Source organism: Centroberyx affinis, unplaced genomic scaffold (assembly GCF_046629955.1).
Source record: "Centroberyx affinis isolate AG114_WGS23_722 - 3 ecotype Tasmania unplaced genomic scaffold, CSIRO-AGI_Caff_v1 ptg000391l_1, whole genome shotgun sequence".
NCBI lineage: Eukaryota > Metazoa > Chordata > Actinopteri > Beryciformes > Berycidae > Centroberyx > Centroberyx affinis.
The window spans coordinates 335,257-357,800 of NW_027279059.1; the positions used below are offsets into that span (position 1 = coordinate 335,257).

At 42.4% G+C, this 22,544-nt stretch overlaps 1 protein-coding gene across 1 annotated transcript; it reads left to right on the forward strand.

Moving 5' to 3' along the window:
• The first annotated feature begins 1,598 nt into the window (after positions 1-1,598).
• On the forward strand, positions 1,599-11,313 carry LOC139641569 (galectin-related protein B-like). The gene is made up of 5 exons (XM_071516036.1): positions 1,599-1,754; positions 2,317-2,409; positions 2,510-2,598; positions 3,441-3,627; positions 7,126-11,313. Exons 1-5 carry the CDS (start codon positions 1,722-1,724, stop codon positions 7,267-7,269), a joined length of 546 nt encoding a protein of 181 aa, XP_071372137.1. The 5' UTR covers positions 1,599-1,721; the 3' UTR covers positions 7,270-11,313.
• Positions 11,314-22,544: the final 11,231 nt, after the last annotated feature.

Genomic DNA, 22,544 nt, shown 5'->3' on the forward strand with positions numbered 1-22,544 from the left:
CAGGAGGGAGTTAGGACTGTTTATATCTGCTGCTGCTGCTGAAACCATAAAGTTTAATGTGAGGGAAAATTGGTGTAATGAGGCATAACTGTAACTGTCTCTTAATTGCTTTTTACTGAGCCATGATGTTCTGTATCTCACAGTTGGTGTGCTAGGCGGTTGATTTTTAATATTTTGAGTTCTTTTTGTACCTTGTTGCAAAAACATTTCTCCCACAAATAAAGTTGAACCTTGAACCTTGAAAAAGACCAGTTTGATGGATTTTCTGTGGTCCCTGGTCATCACTCATCTGGTCTCGAGTCCTCCTGCTTCCCAGTGGTGGAATGACCTTTCTCTTGCAAAAAACCCCAAAACATAACATGTGAAAACCCACATGTGAATTCAAAGCACATGTGCTTTTTGGACACATGTTGGGTTTCATATGTGAACATGTGAATCTTCCCATTTCCCATGTGAAAATGGCATTTTCACCTGTGAACTGTCACTTTGCATGTGAAAAATATTGTCACATGTGGAAAAAAAATTTAATTCATTCAAAATGATTGATGATGAATTCATATTTTCACATCTGAAGTAAAAACTGTCACATGTTATGTCAGAATAGCTTAGTCCAATGTTGCACTCACTGTAAGTCACTCTGGGTAAATGCATACAATGTACGATATAATATAAAAAAAAATATGTGCAAAGAAACAAATTAGACTGTCTAATGCAACTGAATGCTTTAAGATTGGAACAAAAGATGTTAAGTGATAATTGGCTGATGCTATAAAAAATAGAAATACACTCAACTCGTGTTGCTTTAGCTTGTAATGCCGTAGGTGTCCACAGAGGGGCAGAGTGGGTCAGCTCAAAACATGGAGGTTAAACCAGCGTGGGGAGAGGGAGTGAAGGGGGGAGGGAGGGAGAGAGAGAGAGAGAGAGAGAGAGAGAGAGAGGGGGGGGGGGGGGGGGGGGATTGTATGCACAGTAATCGACAGATAGAGGGGGAGAAATACAGAAGAGGAGGGGGGGCGTTGAATTATGTGCACAAGTAGGATAATGAAGGGGAGAGAGGATGTGAATGTCCACTTCACTCAATGAAAAGCAATTAATGTTCCAGGCTTACAACTGGGCAGAATCTGCTCTCTTTATAGCTATTTATAGCTCGATGTGGCCTCAAAGGCCCGTGGGTTGATCATTCAGAAATATTGAATGTTCAAGCTTTGGCCAATTAGGCCAATGTCCCACTGTGCCCCACTCACACTGAATAACGACATATGACCGTTGGAGTCTGGTGATCATAAACTACCCAGTTGTTTCTACATTTGTCAAGATATATTTCAGTTTTGAGGTTTTACGCCATTATTCCAATCCAGAAATGAAGTTTTAAAGAGCCGCAGAGCGCGCTGCCTAATTGGGTGAAGGGTTGTGGAAAATCTGTCTGATTAGCCTTCACCAACAGACGGGGATTAAGCTTTTGGTCTGTAATTATTATAAAGCATACGTCAGCAGATATCCACCCATTTCAGACAGACAGTAGAGCGGAGGGATGTCCTGCTAGGAGCCTCCAGTCGCTGCAGGCCCGGTCTAGCCCGGAGAGACGTGGATCCCTCGGAATAGCAGCAGGAACAGGAATATCCTCCTGAGTCCTGAGTCAGTGCCACGACGCTGACACATTCCCCGGCAGGCAGGCAGGGCTGCCTCTGCTCTGATAAGCATCCTATGCTATTCTGCTCAAGATGGCGGTGCAGGCAGCGGAAAAGGACGGAATAGTGAGTATTTTGGAATTTCAGGAAAACCGGGTGGGAATGAAATGTGTTGTCGGTGTGTATTTTCTGTGCGTAACGGCCTAGGCGTGATTTAAGCGTTCCGTTATGTGGATTATTCCGCGCCGTGGGGTTATTGTAAATGTGCGGCGCCGTGTGCAGGGCATTCAGAGCGCAAGTCGAGCCCTCTTTCATCTGGGCGAGGAGGAAATGGGAAATTCAGTATGTGAGTGGTGAAATGTATCCGCGGTGTCTGCTCACCTAGGCCGCTCCGCCGGCGCTTTGAATGTGCGCATTTACATTGCAGCGCATTACGGCGCAGAATGCGGCCAATTTGGAGTCTAATACTCTAATTCATAATCCCACACGCCTCTCCAAACAAGCCTTTCAACAACATGACAGGTCCGATCCCACCTCCTCATTGTTGGAAACAGCCGTATGCGAGGCCACGCCGTGTGTTTTTATTAATGAATACAACCTCATGCTGGCACACCCCACCCCAGGCCAGCCAGGTTATACCTGACAACGCAATAATTTACACTTTGCATCTTGTCCCTTTGTGTCACTGGTGTTGAAGAATGTCGAGGATGACCACCTCAACGACTCGCTGGGAAACCCCGGCCTCATCTCACCTGACAAGGAGGATTTATCGCGTCTCCTGGTAAGAAAGACGCCTCATTTATTTCCACCCTAAATCACCCTTGTTTGACGCTCACACCGGGCCGTGCGTGATGTGGGTTAATTGTGCCTTCCTTGTGCAGACGGTGCCATTCAACGGACGCATCCGAGGCGGCATGCGGCCAGGGAAGAAGATCATTGTCATGGGCATAGTGGACCTGGAGCCGGACAGGTAGGGTTACATTGCAGCCCTCCTTCAGTCTGCACCGTGTCACACACTCATGATCTGGGTTTCAGTTTCATCTGATACCATTTAAATCCATGTACATTTCCATAATAGTGATATATATCTAAGCCACATGCATGACGAATGTTGCTGAAAATAGCCTAGTTAGACTTTTAGATCAGATTAGATTTTTTTTTTTTTGTACCCTAGTCAGACTTGTATATCCACTCAGAGGGAGGACAGATTGAGCAATGCGTGGGCAGCCAGAGGGACTGATGGCTTTTTAACTATGCAGAGGCAGGGCGTTTCCTCACCACCAGTCAAAAAAAAAAAGAAAAGAAAAACGAAAAAGCCCCAGTCAAGTCAAGCAGCCTTGTTCGGGTGTGTCCTCACCCTACATGGAAACTTGTGTCAAACTTGGAAGAAACCTCCCCATGACCTCATCATGTTCCAGTGTCTGGCACAGCATTCAGGTCAAAGTTCATGTGAATGTGAAAGACTTTCTGTGCCTTTTTTTTTTTTTTTTTTTTTTTAAATGTATGACTATTTTCCATTATCGCATCTCAACGCTTAACAAGTTTGACACTGTTGGAGATACCCACACTTTTGCTCAATCTTTGCATTAGAAAAACAAAGAAGCCTTTGTGTAAAGAGTGCAGTTGGGGGATTTAACCAAAACGTGACTGCAGGGATTATTTGTAATTAACAGGCAATTGCTTCGCTCTTACACAGCAACAGAAGAATTATGAGTCTGATTTATCCTGGATTAGCTCTGGGACTCATATCTGTGTCACCCCATGCTGTCTGTCTGTATGACTCCTCAACCCTCGGGGTCCTTCCTCCCTCAGCTTTGACGTCAGCCTGACTTGTGGGCGGGGCTCGGAGAAGGAGGAGCCTCAGTGCGACGTGGCCCTGAAGCTCACCGTCCGCTTCGCCGACCGCCAGTTCCTGCGCAACGCCCGGATCTCCGGGAAGTGGACCGAGGAGGAGGCGTCCATCGCCTACTTTCCCTTCATCCCCGATCAGCCTTTTAGGGTAAAGACGGCTTGTACCTTCATTACATTTTAAAGACCCCATGAAACGGCATCTTTACTTCCTTGATTTGATGTATTTCCTGTTGAAACAGGATGTTGGGGGCGGGACATAACGCAGTGAAGGATCATTCAAAAGTCTAAACCAATGGAATATCAGTCAGGGAGAGAAAGGGAGTTTGATTTGATCAGAGGGGCGAGACTGTTCAGAAATCTGTGATGGTTTTATTGGTTGGAATTTATATTTACGCCTACTGGTGCAACATGAGGTCACCATGAAAGATCCTCTGTTTTCTAGCAAGTAAAAGTAATGGGAGTTCATTTCATGGGGGTTTTAAAATTACATTTTCTGATGATGCTGTTATCCAGAGTTAGTTGAAGCTAGTGAGCAGGTAGAGGCTCAGTGTTTTGCCAGAACACATGGCTCCTGATGGACACATTGGCTGTTGTTGGGCTCGGACTTGTGACCTTTTAGTTGTGGGACGCTCCCTCTTGAACCACTGGGGCGCCCTGCTCCATTCAACATTAGACTCATGTTGTTATTACTGTTACATTTTAGCTGACGCTCTTTTCCAGTGAGATTTACAAAGAATGCAGTAGCGGAATAAGCTTAAAGAAAAAAATCCACCCTCAGATACTGTTACACTGTAACATATCCTCAATCTGTGATGTTCAAAGCATTCCAGGAGTTTCCCAGAATGACCCTGCACCCTTTACTCAAAACACAACCTGTCTTGTAGCTGCATTGCATTCTGGTCTATTGAGGCTGCTGTCAGTGGAGAAATTGGTCTCTCTTCCTCTTCTGCGATGGATTTCTCCCTGTATGATTGTTGAACGTCTCTTGGTGCAAAATGGCAGCTCTAGAAAGAAGCCCTCGCTCTTTGACTCTGAGGGACTGACACCAAAACCTGACATTTAACATTCATGTTTTAGATCACTGAACTATTTCTGCTATCAAACTCTGTTGTAGCTGCGCTGAAAATATCTTGACATGACATCATGTTGTCTATGAAAGAAAAATACACCATTAAAAAAAACAAAATGGGCCCCAAAATGCAAAGTACATAAAAAACAGCTGGTTTTTAACAGTGTTAAAGTGTTTTATGGTGGAGTTTTCCTTCCTTTCCTTAAAAATGCTGGAGAGTCAAGATTTACAAGCAACCAATTGTAAGGAGTAACCAGACAACAAAGGTTGCAAATATCTCTACAACACTCACGCAAAATCTAGAAATAAGAGACACTTAAATACATTAAAACCATCTTATATAATGATCTAGGCTATATCATATATAATGGTCTGTTTATTGCATAAGTGGCAGTATCAGCTGTTTATGTTGATGGAGGTAGATGAGATGGAGGAGGTGGGGGAGGTAGTTGAGGCGGGGGGTTGAACAGCAGCATGTGTGCATGATGAGTAATTGGCAGAAGACCTGAGGACTCGTTCGCTCTGTAATGTCATTCTGCTCCAATAACTCTGAGCTCAAAGCATGAATATCACACCTGCTGTTTGACTAAAAATATATTTGAAGTTGAGTTTCATTTCAGAATGTAGTGATGTCTGCTCAAACTGCAAACTGATAACACAAAATGAAAACAAATGGTATCTTGTAAAGGAGAGTACTAGGCATCTTGAGTCCTTGTTGACAAAATGGGAACTTTTTCAGACTTGATATTTTGACGTATTGATTGAAAAAACTCAAGTAATCAGTTATTCCCCCCAAATGGATATCATTTTGGAAAATGACTACTTGTATATTATTTTTAGTCCTATTTTTCACCGATACCATAGAAACAAGCTTGCCACCGCCTCTCCCTGTCCCGCCGTCTGGCAGTTTGGAAGGAGATGTGTCCGATGATCTGTGCCGGCTGCCTGGCATGCCTTTCACATTCTTGGCATTCTCACTTTGAAAAGAAAGAAGAGACAGTGAACAATAGTCTAATATAATAATATTATATAATATAATAACGCATAACACACCGAAACTACATCCTTATCGCTCACATGACACACAAACAAAATCTACCATCTTCTACTTATTTTTAGAGGAGGCCCACTTGATCCCAGTGCTTGGTTAGAAAAAAAGTCGGCTCTGTGATAAAGTGTCATTGTTTTGTTGGTGGTTGGAGCGTGATAAAGCAGGTCAGGCGAGTCACGGCTCTGTCAGAAGCTGGGGGTTGCTGATTAAGGCTGTCATGCAAATTGCTTCCAACAAACTGCCTCATACATTTAGAAGCGTGTGGACAGACACATGATGCTGTGGTTTTGGAGTAGGACGGCTCCTTCCTCCCACCGCATGCTGACGCGTCCCCGCGCTCCTCGGCTCCTCGCTTTTACTGAAACAATCTGCCAGCGTGCGATCACTCCTACAGTTTGTTTTCCGTTTGAAACAAAGTGGAAAATGTTACTCTGCTGCATTTTTGTGTTTTGTTCGTTTAGGTTCAGGCTGCCAAACAAACAAAACCAGGGCTTGTAAACAAAAGTCACATGGACTCAGAAGTAGCTTGTTTATTGGACAGAGTTTTGGTTAATCTGTCATCCTGCAGGTTGGAGATTTTGAGTCAAAACAAATCTGATTCCAGTCTCTGTAACTTAAGCTAAGCATGATGGACTGGTTTGCACTCTCTGTTGTAATTTCCCTTCTCTGGTTTTCATACCAGTTAAGAACACATGAAGAAATAGCTGAATATGAGCCTCAGTCCAGACTGCAGTTTGCCCTCAGTTCACTTTATTATGCTATAGGCTTTCCAAGCATGAGGAACTGCTGGCTCTCAGATGTCAACATCCGTCTCCTTTTACCCATAAAACCTTGTGTTTTGCGGTCGTTTGCTTGTTCGGATTACGTTCCGCAGTTCTCCGGGAAGAGGACCGAGACCGGAGTTTTCAGGCGGTTTCAGGGAAGTTATTTGGTGCCACCAGAGTTCATTGTTCTCACCTGACCAAACAAACCAAATTACAAGAGTAAACTCTCTGGTGTTCGAATAAACCGGTCCAAACAGGCTTGGTGTGAATGCACCTTTTTTTTTTTTTTAGGTATTTAGCTGATGCTGTTGTCCAGGCCAGCTTGCAGTGAGTGCAGCAGTAGAACAAGTTTGAATTCCTCGGCAAGATCGGCAACATTACAAGCAAACGACTTTAAACAGTGCAAGGGTCAGAGCCACAGCCCCCTGACAATATTTAACCAACTATTCCTGTGACTCTGGATTTATCCTGTGTGATGGTGAAGTGCTAGTGAAGGAAACAAGAGCTGAGGAGAAGAAGAAATATGCTGTGTGTCTTCTTGTCTAATGCCCATGTCATCACTTCTTTTATGGTTTCTATGTGGCACTGTAGGCTTAGAATTTGTGAATGTATGTACTTTCCTTGAGCTCAAATTGCATTATTGATGGTTTTCTTATCTGATCCTCTCTTTTTCTCTCTCCCTCTTTTCCCCCTGTTTCTTTCTGTTTTCATTTCTCTCTCTCGCTCTCTCTTTTCCTCCCTTCTTCTCTTGTCTCCCTGCAGATCGAGATCCACTGCGAGCACCAGAGGTTCCGGATATTCGTGGACGGACACCAGCTCTTTGACTTTTATCACAAAGTAAAATCTTTGCCCTCTATCGATACAGTACGGATAGCCGGAGGTCTACAGATCACCAAGCTGGGTTAATCTCCCCCCCCGCCCCTCCTCCCACTCCCCTCTCTCCATAAGTTGTGTGTGTGAAGCAAGGACTTGATCACAGATGAACACACACACACACACACATTCGCCTGTTACGTCATCATCCACAACCCATCATGCAACACTGCAGCTACGTAGCAGCTGGGAATGGCCCCCGCCGTGACAAGTTAGCGTTCTTCTTCTGCTTCGTTTCTTTCCTTCACTCCTTTCTATTCCTCTTACTTAACCAGGATCTAATGATATGATGATGCTTTGTGGGCGAACATTTTGCTCCGTTTCGTTTCTTTGTAGCCCCAGTTTTGTTGGATCAGGGATCTCACAACATATTAATAGCAAACTCCATTTATGTTTTCTTATCTGGCATCCCATAGGGATTTTGCTGAGACAGAGGCTCAGGTGTGAGTTGTGGAAAAGTAACTTGGATGTTAAGAAACCTATTTCTCAGGAAAATATTTGGCACTTAGCTTATAATTTGAAAGCAAAATGTTGTATTGGGGTGAAAACCTTGTAACTTTAGCAAGAATTGGGGGGGATTTACATGTTTTAATCTGAAATGAAGGATGACATGAGCCTCTAAAGGTTGAGAAACTACAACCGTTGGACTATTGAAACCCTGGATAAACTGAAAAATGCATGGTGGTCAAGCTAAAAAAAAAAAAAGGCAATTTTTCTTAGTTCCTGATAAAGTTGACATTTTGGAGATACAAGGTTTTCACCCAACAACACGGAACCCGCAACATAACTTTATGTTTAATCCAAAACAATGACTACCGTAATGGATCTGAGCAGTGTTTGGACATTCATTCTTGTACTTGATGAATTCCCACAAGGGCAGAAACATTATTTTCTATCAGATAAAAACAGTTTTAAGTTGCGGCTTGTACGTTTTGCTTTCAGATAGGATTTCATTCGACCCAGCTGCTGAGACAGGATGTGCACAGAGCTAGATGTTGCTGATGAAGGTGGAGTGCAGCATTACAACCTGAGCTGATGCATCTCCCAACTCTCTCTAGGCGCTCCCCCCCCTCTCTCTTCCCTCCCTTGGGTTTATCCCGGTTGTCATGGTAACGCGCTGCAGCCTCGCCGACCCAAATACCGAAAAATGAGGATTATATTGTGAAGTCATGGCAAGATGTAGCAGAGAGCGTCTCATACTGTACACAGTGTTTTTAATAGTAGTTTGCACACAGATTAGCATTCACTGCAGCCATTCCCCTGTAGAGAGAAAGTACTGTGCACTGATTAGAGCTGGTGAACAGAATGTAAGATTCACATTCAGCTTTGTTTACATCGGTGGGTAAGGAGAGCAACGACTTTTTAAAAGAGTCTGTCGAGTTAGTCTCCGCTTTTGCACTCATCACCGAACACACTTTCCATACAAACCTCATCAGAACTGCACACAATACAATATGCAACTTTTCCTCTGTCAAAAAAACCCCCCAAAAAACAGAGACATTAGTAAACATTTAGAAGAAGTTGTGCTTGTGCAAGTGTTGGCTGAGTGCAAACTAATCCCACATTAAAATCCAACTCTCAGTTCGGCGGTTGGTGGTTTGGAAGAGCAGGAACAGGTCCGGATGGTATTTTGAATGTACAGCTCATGTTTCCATAGTTGGTAGCATAGAAGACTCATATAGTGATGCACAGTAAATCTTACTTAATGTCTCACCTCTGGTCGTATATATTCCATTCTCAGTCCTTTATGTCTTTAATGTCTCCTTAACCATTCCACACAGGGCACAGTCTTGTCTGCACTGAGGCAGAAAGAGCTTATAATGCACATTTACAGCCCTGTTTAATACAACCAGGTTTCACAAGTCTTATAAGTATTGTCTTTTACGCATTGCATGGTTTTGTCTCCATAACCATTCCAGTCTACACAGGATATCTTGCCTGCATTGAGGCAGAAAGGAGGCTAATATGTGTGCACAGTTACAGCGGAGGTTAAAGCCCTGCATAGTGAGATAAAACAAAGGTTTGTCAAGTATTAAGTCTTAAGGTGCTACACCTTTTCCAGGATGAATATTCACTATGCACCATCAGGAAATTAAGATACACATGAAACTAGATTTGTTAGATTTGTTGTTGTTGTTGAAACTAGGTTTGTTTGGTCATCCTTAAGAGTCAAACAGGTGTATTAATGATACTAAATTTCATCCCAAAAAGAAACGGTTAAATCACATAATTCCATAAGTAATGTGCTTAACTAAATTTGATGATACTAAATTTCATCCCAAAAAGAAACGGTTAAATCACATAATTCCATAAGTAATGTGCTTAACTAAATTTGATGATACTAAATTTCATCCCAAAAAGAAACGGTTAAATCACATAATTCCATAAGTAATGTGCTTAACTCGACGAGACGTGACTAGGCAAAGCCGCGAGCTCCAAAGTCCAGCCTGAGGCCGACATCACGCCGTCTCGTGTTTTTTTTTGTGCCGGACTCTGCCAGTTCTCTGCGGAGCCCAGGTCAGAGAGCCGTGCCAAGAGACCGCTGCGGCTCAGCAAAGCCCCTCTGTCTGTTGTGTTTGGTCAGGCTTGTCGATGGAGGCCGACGGCTTTTCCATTCGCCCGTCGCTGAAAAAACACAGGAAGCAAAGAGGCGGACGGTTCCACTAGGCTGCACAGATTTCATGACAGAAGAATTGGAGAGATTCTTAAAAAGGAGGAGGAATGCCGTTAACAGTTTTGACATTTTTTTTATTCTCTCAGTGTTGATCGTAACAAGCTAGTGAAGGTTTTTCATCTCCTATTTGCTGCTGCGAATTTTGGAATAAGCCATGGCAGCTGTGCAGAGCGGTTGCACTGTTTGACTTCCCTCTGTAGGTGCTTCAGGTCGCCTGTGGCCTCGCTGAACAAGCCGCTCGGTGTTCGGCGCATAAGCAGACAGAGGACTGCAGGGCGCCCGGTAATTGATGCGTACCATCGCTCACTTTAATGAAGCCTCCTCTGGATGCCTGAGCAAAGGTTAAGGAAGCCTCTTTGTTTAACGTCTCATTACTGTCTCTCCGCGCGACAGTCCGGCAGATGTTTGCCTCCATCATGCGTGCGTTGTCGTATCTGTTCCTTTCACGTAGCAATAAGGTCGACTTGACTGTTTCTGAGCTGAGCTTGTTTTCTCCTGGTTGGTCAGACAGGGTCTTCCTGAACTGGAGAGCGCTCTTTTTCTTTTTTTTCTTTTTTTTTTTTTTGCGTGACAGGCGCTGGTTTATTTTGGACACAAACAGGAAACGATTACAGTTGGGTGTGAGAGGACAGTGTGAAGTACAGTTTGACAGTATGGAGTACAGTTTGACAGTATGAAGTACAGTTTGACAGTATGAAGTACAGTTTGACAGTATGAAGTACAGTTTGACAGTATGAAGTACAGTTTGACAGTATGAAGTACAGTTTGACGGTATAGAGTACAGTTTGACAGTATAAGTACAGTCTGACAGTATTGAGTACAGTTTGACGGTATAAGTACAGTCTGACAGTATGAAGTACAGTTTGACAGTGTGAAGTACAGTTTGACAGTGTGGAGTACAGTTTGACAGTATGAAGTACAGTTTGACAGTATGAAGTACAGTTTGACAGTATGGAGTACAGTTTGACAGTATGAAGTACAGTTTGACGGTATAAGTACAGTCTGACAGTATTGAGTACAATGTGACGGTATAAGTACAGTTTGACAGTATAGAGTACAGTTTGACAGAATGAAGTACAGTTTGACAATATTGAGTACAGTTTGACAGTATGAAGTACAGTTTGACAGTATGGAGTACAGTATGGAGTACAGTTTGACAGGATGTGAACCAGTGCAGTGCATCAATTCCAACAGTATTACAACAGAAATGTACAAATAATATGTGTAACTGTATTGACGAGGTGTATTGTTGGCTACTCTCTTTTTTTTGTGTTGCTGTTCTCTCTTTTTTACACTTGATCATCCATTAGTAATACTGGAATTTCCTGTAATAACATGTAAATATACAGCATACAAAGAATATGAGCATACTGACTGGCAGGTTTCAATGGACTTAGACTCTCACCCTGCTTAATACTGATTCATGCTTTGGCTCCTTAGCTGTCATTTGTGGCACATGGAGCCCAGCTGGCAGTAGTTAGGGGGGGGGGGGGGGTCAGCGGCCGCGGTGCTGCTGCTAGGAATTATGGGGGAGGGAGATGAACACGTCAAGACTTCCTGTTTCAAAGGGCTCGGTCCAGAGAGCGCTCTCTGTGTTTGAGTGAGCAGGGTACTGTGCTGAAATAGGGGGATTGTTTCGGTACGGTTGTGTTTTTTTTTCCAACTGCATACGTGTACTGTGTCACACCCGTAGCCCCACAGTATGTTTTTCCACTAAGTTTGGTGCGGTACAGGTGCTTTGGAAGCATGCTGGCAGGGATATTTGGTACTGGCCCGCTTTGAAAGGGTGCTGGCAGTGATGTTGTCATGTTGGGTGGTGGTGACACCCCAAAGGACTTGCACAGCTGCTTAGTATTCCAGTGGCAAACCAAAGGGTCCTGAATAGCCAGTGTAGGCCCAGAACAGTACAGCATGGTACTTATGCAATGGAAAACCTCTCTAAATATATTGTGTATCCTTCTGAAATATAGTGTCAACTAAATCAGGCCCCGGCCCCTGATCTCCTCATGATCCCATGTCTCATTTGTCTCTTAAAGAAATGTCCCTGGTCCCTTAAAATAATAATTCTTGCTCCTAACTATTATTTTAATTGTTTTACAACCCTTTAAAAATGGAACTGAAAAAGTGAATGTCACTGCCTCCTGATTGTAACCTGATGTTAAATGACCTGGGTGAAAATAGTGTTTATTTTCACCCCAGTTAATTCGGATACGCTTCTTTCTTGCCTGTTGAACTGGAAACTGGTGAAACTGGTGAAATGGAAGCACACACACCCTTCCCTCCCTCTGTGCGGGGTAAATTAAAAATCCAGGGCATTTGACACAACTCAAATGGAGAGAAAACATGTATTTGACCCAGGTCTGTATGTCACCTTGCCTTTTGGACTTTGGATGTACATATTTCTGAACACGGCCTCACGGGCTTTGTTTTTACTTGGAAAAATAACGAGTCGAGTTAAAAAGCGGAAAGCGTTTTGTTGTGCATGTGTTGTGAAACTAGGCTTCTACCTGGGGATTTTGTATACATGAAAGATAGAGGTAATATATTGCCCATTTTTGTTCCAGTCAAGCATGCTTTTATTTCATCTATCAGGCGTGTTTTTAAGGGCGGTTTTCCCTTGTGGCTACGTTTTATTTTCCTATGCCCTATTTACCTTTTTTTAGCCTAGTATTTATGAAGATTCCAGTTTAGTGCTTACCTTGATCACAAATTACCTGTCTGTGAACACCGCTGACATAAAGCAATTAGGATGCACAAAACAGGAATAGAGACATAAATACCTAAATCAAGCTTTGTTCCCTGATTTCCAACAAGCAGGACAAGATAACCTTCTAAAAAGTGCGAACCCAGACTGCTGTTGTGAGAGCGGCTCCACCATGATGTCTTTTTGAGAAGCAAGCTATATTTATGAAGTGTCCTCTGAGTAGAAGTAGGCTGATCTGTTGCTAATGTATTGTGTGGTTGTACAATCATGTTATCATTTCTATTTATTACAGTGTAAGCAGCAGGGTTGTGTGTCGAAAAATAATGCCTATTGGTACCGTACTAATTTTTGCTAATCGCCATTTATATCGAGGCATCGAAGGATGTCGAAGAGCTTCAAAATGTTTGGATTTTTACAGTGAGAAGAGCTCAAGTATTGTTTTTTTGTTTGTGGTTATGGGAATTTGTCCAGATGGAAATCGATTGAGTAAAGGTCTGGTTCTATTTTGAAAAGCAGATGGCATGTAAAAATATAACAAAAAGTAATTTCCTAATTTCAGCATAATGAAATGTGCTTTTAAGAAACAACTGCTTAGTATTGAAACCAATATTAGTAACAAAATTTTCCCTTTTTGCCCTGTAAATTGTCCCTGACACTCTTTCTCACTTGAAAGCTGAGGCCTCTTGGGATTTTTGGACCAAAACGTCTCACCATACTGACTTAAGACTTGATAGTGTGAACCATCGTTGTGACTTGAGCGTTTTCAGTGATGTGACTTTGAGCATCGGCAGCAGGATGTTGGATGTCGTGACTCTGATCTTCTGAACGTCCTTCGTCTTCCTAAGTGACACGTTGGCTTCGCTGAGCGGAAGTTTGATCTGCTGGTTTTTCTCTGTTCGCTACACGAAGCTGCCCCACGAGGACCTTCAGCGCTCTTAACTTACAACACGATGTCCGTTCCTCAAACCGTTTTTTTGAGAATAACCCTGATGCTGTGTCTCATTGAGAATGTGCACCGGACCGGTATTTAGACCAAGGCAGTACATTCTCCCATTGTGTTAGGCCTCTCCAAATGTTTTTTCTCCTTGTGCTTTTGTAAAAACGGCTACTTTGCAGACCAATAAACTTCTCATCTTGGAATGTGCCTGTGCTCGGTGTCTCTCTTTTCTGAAGATGCTGAAACGCTGAATACCGGCCTTGGCGACGAGCCGTCAGCAAAACAAAAGCGGCTGGCGTGTCCCTGCCAAGCTCAGTAAGAGGAATTTGGGGTGTGTGTGTGTGTGTGAGTGTGTGTCCTGTGTACTGAGGGCATTAACAAAATAAACTCAGCCCTAATGAAAAAATGTGAGAGGTGCCTCAGTAATGGTGGGCGCTTCTACCTGGCAGATTTTTACTAATGATTCTGATATGATGCCGTTTTGGCCACATAAATGCTGAAATGGGATCATTATTAAGAAGGATTTTCCATATGGTCAAAAACAAACATTGGAAAAACTATGAATGAATTGTAAAGTAAAAGCGCTTACATAAGCTTATTTTGTCCATAGTCTACTTTAAAACAAATTCCATTAGGGGTGAATTCAGGTTCAAGCTCTATTTTTAAGGGGAGCACAGAGGACTGATAGAGAGCTTCGTCACATGGTGCAACGACAATCACCTGAAGCTCAGTATCAGAAAAACCAGTGAGCTTGTGGTGGGCAACCAGAAGAACATGTGGATGTCCTGGTTGTCATCCAGGGAGAGGAAGTGAAGAGGGTGGACTCATGCAAGTATCTTGGGGTCCAAATCAATAAAAAAAACTGGACTGGACTCACAACACTGAAGCCCTCTTCAGGAAGGGACAGAGCAGACTGTTCTTCCTGAGGAGACTCAGATCCTGCAGTGTGTGCAACAGGCTCCTGCAGATCTTCTATCAGTCTGTAGTAGCCAGTGCTCAAGGCTCGGAGGTCAGCAGTCTCAACAAGCTGTTAGTCTATGAATCAGTCTTTTCAACAGGTTTTTTTTTCTTCCTAAAAGCCTGACAATGTCCAAACATCATCACTCGGTCATAATGAATTAATTAAATAATAATTAGGTCAGCAATCATTTTGTTTGGTGGTTAGATATAGGGATGGGACAATATATACTGAACAAAAATATAAACGCAACACTTTTGTTTTTGCTCCCATTTTTCATGAGTTGAAATAAAAGATCTAAGACTTTTTAAATTATGAAATTGTAAATTATAGGCATATGCATTTTCAAAAAATGCATATCTGTAGCCCTAGTCATGTGAGATCCATAGTTCAGTGCCTAATAAATGTCTTTTTTCAAGATAAAACTGCACATTTTAGACCAGCCCAAGGCACACCTGTGCAATAATCATGCTGTTTAATCAGCATCTTGATATGCCACACCTGTCAGGTGGATGGAGTATCTTGGCAAAGGACAAGTGCTCACTAACACAGATTTTTAACAAATTTGTGAACAAAAGTTGAGAGAAATAAGCCTTTTGTGTGCATAGAAAAAGTCTTAGATCTTTTATTTCAACTCATGAAAAATGGGAGCAAAAACAAAAGTGCTGCGTTTATATTTTTGTTCAGTATATATCGAAATTCAATATAAGGCGATACAAAATGTGACGTATTGTGGAGCAGAAAAAGGAATCGTGATATTAGTTAGATTTTATTCTGCTGTAGTAATCACAGATGAGATTGAGATGAGTTTGCCCATCACAATTTCATTTCAATTTATTTGCGCTTTGTAGTGACATTTTTAAATTTTAAATTAAGTTGTTTACGTTCTAGCGGCGAGCCAGTGCCATCGCTAGAAAGGTTTGTGACTCAGTAATAAACATAATTCTGCACAGTCAGACTTTGTTGCTGAACTTTTATTTATGACATCGTATCGTGGTCGTATCAAATCGTGAACCACATATTGTGTATTGAACCATATCATGAGATAAGCATATTGTCCCATGATTGTTAGATACCATAGCTTGGATAATGATTATATACAATAAGAAGAGTTACACAGGGCTGCCAATAAAAATAATAATAGCAAAAAAAATGATAAAAGAATGGTACTCTGTAGTCCCACACACTTGATGAAAATATCTAAATAAAACATGACATATCAATAGCAAAATGTGGTTATAATGATGCGGTTGAGTTAACACTGGCTGTTGAAATGTTTGATTTGTAATTTGCCCTCCCACCACTTCTGGAAGTATAAGATTCATAATATTCACAATAGCTCCTTCTCTTCTTCAGTTATGTCCATTTAATTTCTGACCTGTGGAGGGCAGTAATGTCCCTTGACGAATCTAATCTGCCGCAAATAAGACAAGAAGAAGAAGAACATGGACAGTTTGAGAACTCGCAGCGTCGAGATTCCATCCCGTTTTCCCGCTTCTTCCGATAGGACGTGAACGCAGCATGGGACTTCTTCGCGAGATCCCAGATTTGCAGGCTGAACCAGGAAGCGAAAACACTATTGTTGTCATGGTCGATCAGTAGTAGAGCCAAATGCCAACTGTGAACTGAAGTCTAACCTGGCACATTTAACATAAACATAAACACCCCAGCATGTCTGACACCCAGCTGCTCAGGGTGTTCGTCACCGAGCGGCTGGCAGCGGCTGCAGATGAGATCTTGGGTCTGGTGGAGAAAACCATGGCAGAGTACCGGGACGAGGTTTTCCGTTCAAAGAGGGAGATCCTGCAGCTGCGCACGGAGCTGGACTGCAGGGAGCCCGAGAGGAGCAGAGGTGTGTGTGTGTGTGTGTGTGTGTGTGTGTGTGTGTGCGCGCGTGTGCGTGTGCGTGTGTGTGTGTGTGTGTGTGTGTGCATACTGAGGATATGTACCGTTATGTGTTGCATGATGTCATTAATGCACAGTTATAGAGCTACTTACTTATGCACACTTTCAACTAGCTTTTATTCTATTATTTTTTACCCCCATAGAAATGAATAGTAGAGAGTGAATAGTGACATCTGGCGGTCAAATCATGAGCTAAAATATGAACTTTAAAATATGAAGTTTAAAAATGATGACCTAAACTTTTTAAACTTTTCAAGCAGAAGGAAGGAAGCACACTTCTGGATGATTTCAGCTAGCTCACACATTTCCTCATGGAAATCTCCTTTTTTTTTTTTTTTCCATTTAACCACAGCCAGAACAACAACAAACACATTTCCTATTTTAGAATAGAAAATCTAACAAAAAAAACAGACAGAAAGAAGAAAGAGAGAGGGGAAACGGAGAGAGGAGACATGTGTGACCATTTTTAATTTAAACAATATCTGTCAAAAGATTGGGGACATTTAGCTTTTGAAAATGTTTAATAAATAAGCATGTTTTCTTTGTCGGTTTGCAATAAGTTATATAATATACAGTATGTGATGATAACAATAAAACGATTAAACTATACGTTGATAAAAAAAACTCCCGTAGCAGCTGGAACTGCTGCTCACACTTTGTTCACACAGTCAGTTGTTCCAGGCGTTCCTCAGAGACACTCTGCCTCTGCAGGACGTCCCAGAGGCAAAACCTTCTCTTCACATCAAAGAGACACTTTGATAATGAATATATCCAAAGTAAATAGCTTTTTTTATGTTAACAAAAGCATTGCAGGGATTTGTTTCCTTACTTGTTAATTGAAAAACTAACAGAGAAAATAACACAGTAGAAGGTGTCCTAGGGCTGCAACTAAGGATTATTTTCATTGTCGATTAATCTGTGGATTATTTTCTCGATTAATCGATTAGTTGTTTGGTCTATAAAATGTCAGAAAATGGTGAAAAATGTCGATCAGTGTTTCCCAAAGCCCAAGATGACGTCCTCAAATGTCTTGTTTTGTCCACAACCCAAAGATATTCAGTTTACTGTCATAGAGGAGTAAAGAAACCAGAAAATATTCACATTTAAGAAGCTGGAATCAGAGAATTTTGACTTATATTTCTTTAAAAAATTACTCAAACCGATTAATCGATTATCAAAATAGTTGGCGATTAATTTAATAGTTGACAGCTAATCGATTAATCGATTAATTGTTGCAGCTCTAAGGTGTCCCCAAACTTTTGACGGACAGTGTGTATATAGTCAGTTAATGTTCCTTCTTTTGATAACAGATGCCCCCGAAGTCTCAGAGGAGATGTTTCCCTCTCAGCATGAGTGGAATCCAAACCTGGAGCCGCAGCAGAGCCAAAATCCGTTACTCCAGCAGGTGAAAGAGGAAGCGATGGAGCTCATTCCCAAGCTGGAGGCCGGTCCGTCCGACAGCGTGAAACATCTTCATAATGACTCAGAGGTAACTGCCAACAGTCAGGTCCTCTCCTCAGACCGCTCTGCTGCTGCTGCACATAAAAAAGACGCAGAGGAAGACTGGAAGCCTCAGTTAGACCTCATTCACAGTGACGACGCTCCCGTCTCTCCGAAGTGTCTCGGCTCGCCCGGAGAGGCCGTCGACATCGTTTGCGGCGTTTGCGGAAACAAATTCGAGTCCAAAGAAAGTCTATCCGACCATCTGCCAACTCACACCGAGGTCAAGTTTTGTCACGTTTGCGGCGCTCGCTTCAGAAAGGACGTCGACCTCATAAGACACGTGGGCGAGAGCCACGCCGGGGAGAAGCCGTTTAAGTGCCAGGAGTGCGGCAAGGCGTTCCTCCGCAGAGACTACCTGGTGGTGCACCTGCGCACCCACACCGGAGAAAAACCGTACCGGTGTCCCTTCTGCGGCAAGTCTTTCACCCAGAACGCCTACCTCTGCATTCACAAGAGAATCCATACGGGGGAGAAACCATATCGTTGCGGCGTGTGCGGCAAATGGTTCAGCAGCAGCACGGCCGTCAGTCACTGCTTGAAATATCACAGAACTAACAAGGGGAATAGCTGAAAGTTCTGTGGAGAAACACGGGTCGACTGTGCGAGCTCACGTCTAGAAATAGTACGTTAAAGCCCACGTGACAAGGGAGCAAGTCTTGAGCGCCACGTGGCCTCAGCACACGGTGGTTAAACTAAACTACACCGCCACTGCTGGGTCCTGACAGGTTTTGGACCGACATCAGTTTTTTTTTACGCTGCTCTGCTCTCCTGTGTTTGAAAGTATTCAGGAGAGAGAGGAGGGATGACACGCAACACAAGCTGTGAGTTTTTGGGAGGATTTGAGCGTATGATGTCGGCCGTGACGGGAAGCAGGGCAGGTTAGTGGTTACAGAGACTGACCTTGAAACAGAGGAGGCAGGTTCACGCCCCAGGTCAGTGAGAATCTGCCCTGCTGAAGTGTCTTTGAGCAAGACACTGAATCCTCTGTAGCTGACCTCTGACCTCCCTGCGGAGGGGGGGCAGCAAAGCAAGGCCTACAGTATTACATTATTATACTGTTTGAAAATGGTGCTCCTGTTGAATTAGATGCATAGCAATTATGGCAGGAAATTTAGTCTACTTTTTCATCCACTGGTCAAAGTGGCGACTGTATTCAAAGCTTCAACAGCCTCTTTCACAATTGAAGCAGTCAAATGGTTTTCAGAATATGAAAGAGCGGATGAGTAGTCAAAATATCTGGGAGAGTAGACCAATTTACCAGCCACAGCAGGTTGGAGGTGCAAATTCCCCTCCCTGGTGGCGTGTGAATAGTGTCACATGAGTTTACAGTGGATCTATTACACACACACACACACACACACACACACACACACACACACACACAGGAGAAAACACAGAACCATACTGCAACGTTGGAATGGCAGCACTGTTTGTTTCTACTCAGGAACAGAAGAAATGTTTCTAGAGATATTTCAGGTCCCCAGTCAGATTCGTCTAACCCTTATATTGCCGACTGTCACCACTGCTCCCTGTCCCCAGCACTAATTGCACACCAGGCTATGAAATAAAATGAAACTCATATATTTTTCCACTTCACTACTGTCATGTGGCAAAAGGTATCAAAAGACAATTTCAGGACAGAGTTGAGACACTTCACTCTTCTAATCTGTATGCTATCAAACCTCAACATTGTATAAAAGCACATAAGAAAATCATTGTCTACAAATAATTTGTTCTTTACTGAGCAGTATCAAATTGACAAAAGGAAACAAAAGTTCTATTGTCCAAATGTAACTCTAATTACAAATCTTCACACCTAAGCTGAACATTTTCATAAACCTGCCACATTCCTCTTCTGTATATGAATGAAACTAACATGATGTCAAAGGAGGGGGGGACTCACTTCCAGGTTCTTCATAGTTAGTTAGGTTAGTTTGCATGGACTGCTGCGATACAGTAATATAGTGATATATATAGCTAGATTGTTTTATGATCGGAAGACGGCACATGCTCTGGCATTTTATAATGAAGCACATTGTATATGAAGTACTTCTATGCATGTAAAGTAAGTGATATATATATATATAAGCCATGTTTGCTAACATGGTAGCCTAACGTTACTATATTCTGCATAGAAGAGATTAAAGTTGCTATGTGTAGCATTTTTAAACATCAATGTATCATTGATGGGATCTTGGATCCAAGATCATCATATTACCTGTAATAAATTATAATTACTATAAACAAATGAGACCGTGGTCGATTGGTAGCCTCCATCTCACACAAGTGGTATTGTTAGTGCTAGTGTTTCTCAACATTAAGACTATATTTCCCACAAAGCCTCTTGCCTCCTGTCACAAAGAGGATGCTGCTAAAAAGAAAAACTTTAGCTCCCTTCGTGGGTAAACATCTACACACGACCAACCTACCCTAACCCATTATTTTTTTCCATATGGAATTTGATTGTTAGCCGTGATGTTTTAAAGGTGGAAGGTGGACTCACCATGAGTTATCAGATTATGAAATTACATATGTTTTTGTAGAGGCCATCAACCATAAGAAATGTTTTAGTCTTGAGGTCCTTGTGAAATACTACACTACCCACAAACCAATCAAAAAAACAAGTTGTTGTTACCATAGAAACGTTACCTGCTACAAAGTCATAGTCACCTCTTTTTTTACAGGCTATGATAGTAACACATAATTATAGCAGTGACTCAATCCATGTGGTCATGATTTATTGATATTAAAATGCTACACATCGCACCATTAAGGCAGCTGATCAACAAGGGAGCCAGACAGCCTAGATCACTTTTAAATACACTGCTATTTAATTAGGTCTGTATGTATGTGAGTGCACTGTGGGACAGTACAGACTCTGATTGTTCCATTTCTTGTCTTTAGTTCCACACTGTTCGTTAATGCAAACACTTTTGGTGAAATTTTGTATTTTATTTATTCGTGTTTATTGTTATTTATTGTAACTGAAATAAAAATGTTTGTAATTTTGCATTTGAATGAGATTCATGATGCCAAACTGTTGACAGCGGGGGGGATACACAGTCACACATGGGAAGGTTTTCACCTCTTGACATGCAGTTTGGGACTTTGCTGAAGTATGAGTTCTTAACTAAACAGGTGAAGCCTAATTCGTAATGGTGATAAATGGTGGCCATCTGCTATTGGCTAGTCTTTGTGCCAGGTGATGTCACCACCTGTTGTATTCTATAGGCTAGTGGGTGACATCACCGCGCACCAAAGACCAGCCAATAGCAGATGACCTGTTCAATACCCTACTTTTCATCATTAGGTGTCAGGCCGCGGCCACACTGATCCGTCAGAAAACAGACAGAATTACTAACGGATAGATTTCTGTCCGCTGTTTTGGAACGTCAACGCTATTTTTTAAAAAACGCCTCTGATTTGCGGTGACAAATCCGTATGTCCAGTACTCTGTCCGTTAAAACGGACGGAAATCTGACGGAGACGGACGTGTCATCAGCGATGCCCGGACAGCTGACAGCTCTCATTGAAAATGAATTGAAATGAATGGAGACGGACAGACACAACGGATCAGTGTGGCCGCGGCCTCAGGCTCTTACTCTATGATTATTTTTTATGTGATCGTAACTGCTGACTTTTTTCACTGTAGCCTGTGAAGCTGCAGCTAGCTAGCTACCGTAGCTTGTTCCCTTTGCAGGAGATGGAACATTCCAGCTAGCTAAAAGCCTGCCAGGTGTAGCTCAGTAACTAACTTTGTTGTTCATTTAAATAATACTGAAAGGATTTTTGTTAAATTAACCCAACCAGGATTTGTTATGCTTACTACAACATATTCTAAAGTCAAAGCTATATGCTTTTTGGAAATGATGTCAACCTTGGCTTGTTCACCCAAACAGCTGGGCACGTTTGTTGTTTTGCTGTTACCGTGACGATGTGAAAAGGCCCTTTTCAAATCATAACGGTAACAGCTTCCATGTTGAGAAACAGGTGTGGAGGAGGTTGAGCAAACTTTGAACGTGCCCCTGCTAACTAGCCGATGTTTGTTGTGTTTGTTGACTATCTTTAACTTTACCTTCTCGTCAGACATTTATCTGCCTTACGACCGGTCGGAAATATAATGTCGGGGACGCAGCTGCTCAGGCTGCTGGTCAACGAGCGGCTGACTGCTGCTGCCGAAGAAATCTTAGGACTTGTTGAAAAAACGATGGCAGAGTATCAGGACGAAGTTGTCCACTTGAAGAGAGAGATCATCCAGCTGAAACAACAGATCGAGCAACTGACCGTTTTAAAACCTCAAAAACGATTATACACAGCAGGTTTGTGGAATCTCTTATCAATACAATTAACGTCTGTCGCTTCAAACAAAGCTGTAGCTAGCTCCGATACGTTCCTGAAAGTTTAAAGTACTGTCAGTTAACGTTTGTTATCCTTGCTTATCGGCAAAGTTACATACCTGGTATAGCATAATTTAAAACCTTTTAATTAATCATTTAAGTATTTTGGTAAATTCGGCATATTGATATTCCACCCAGCAGCACTTTATTTCAGTAAAACCATAACTTTCATCATGGTTCACATGGGAGCGTATCTATGTTCCCAAGGTCCTATGTTCCCAGGATCCTAT

Coding starts and splice junctions, on each gene's coding strand:
- LOC139641569 (XM_071516036.1), top strand. CDS start 1,722: ATGGCGGTGCAGGCAGCGGAAAAGGACGGAATA. Junction 1,755..2,316: donor CAGCGGAAAAGGACGGAATA/GTGAGTATTTTG, acceptor TTTGTGTCACTG/GTGTTGAAGAATGTCGAGGA. Junction 3,628..7,125: donor TCCCCGATCAGCCTTTTAGG/GTAAAGACGGCT, acceptor GTCTCCCTGCAG/ATCGAGATCCACTGCGAGCA.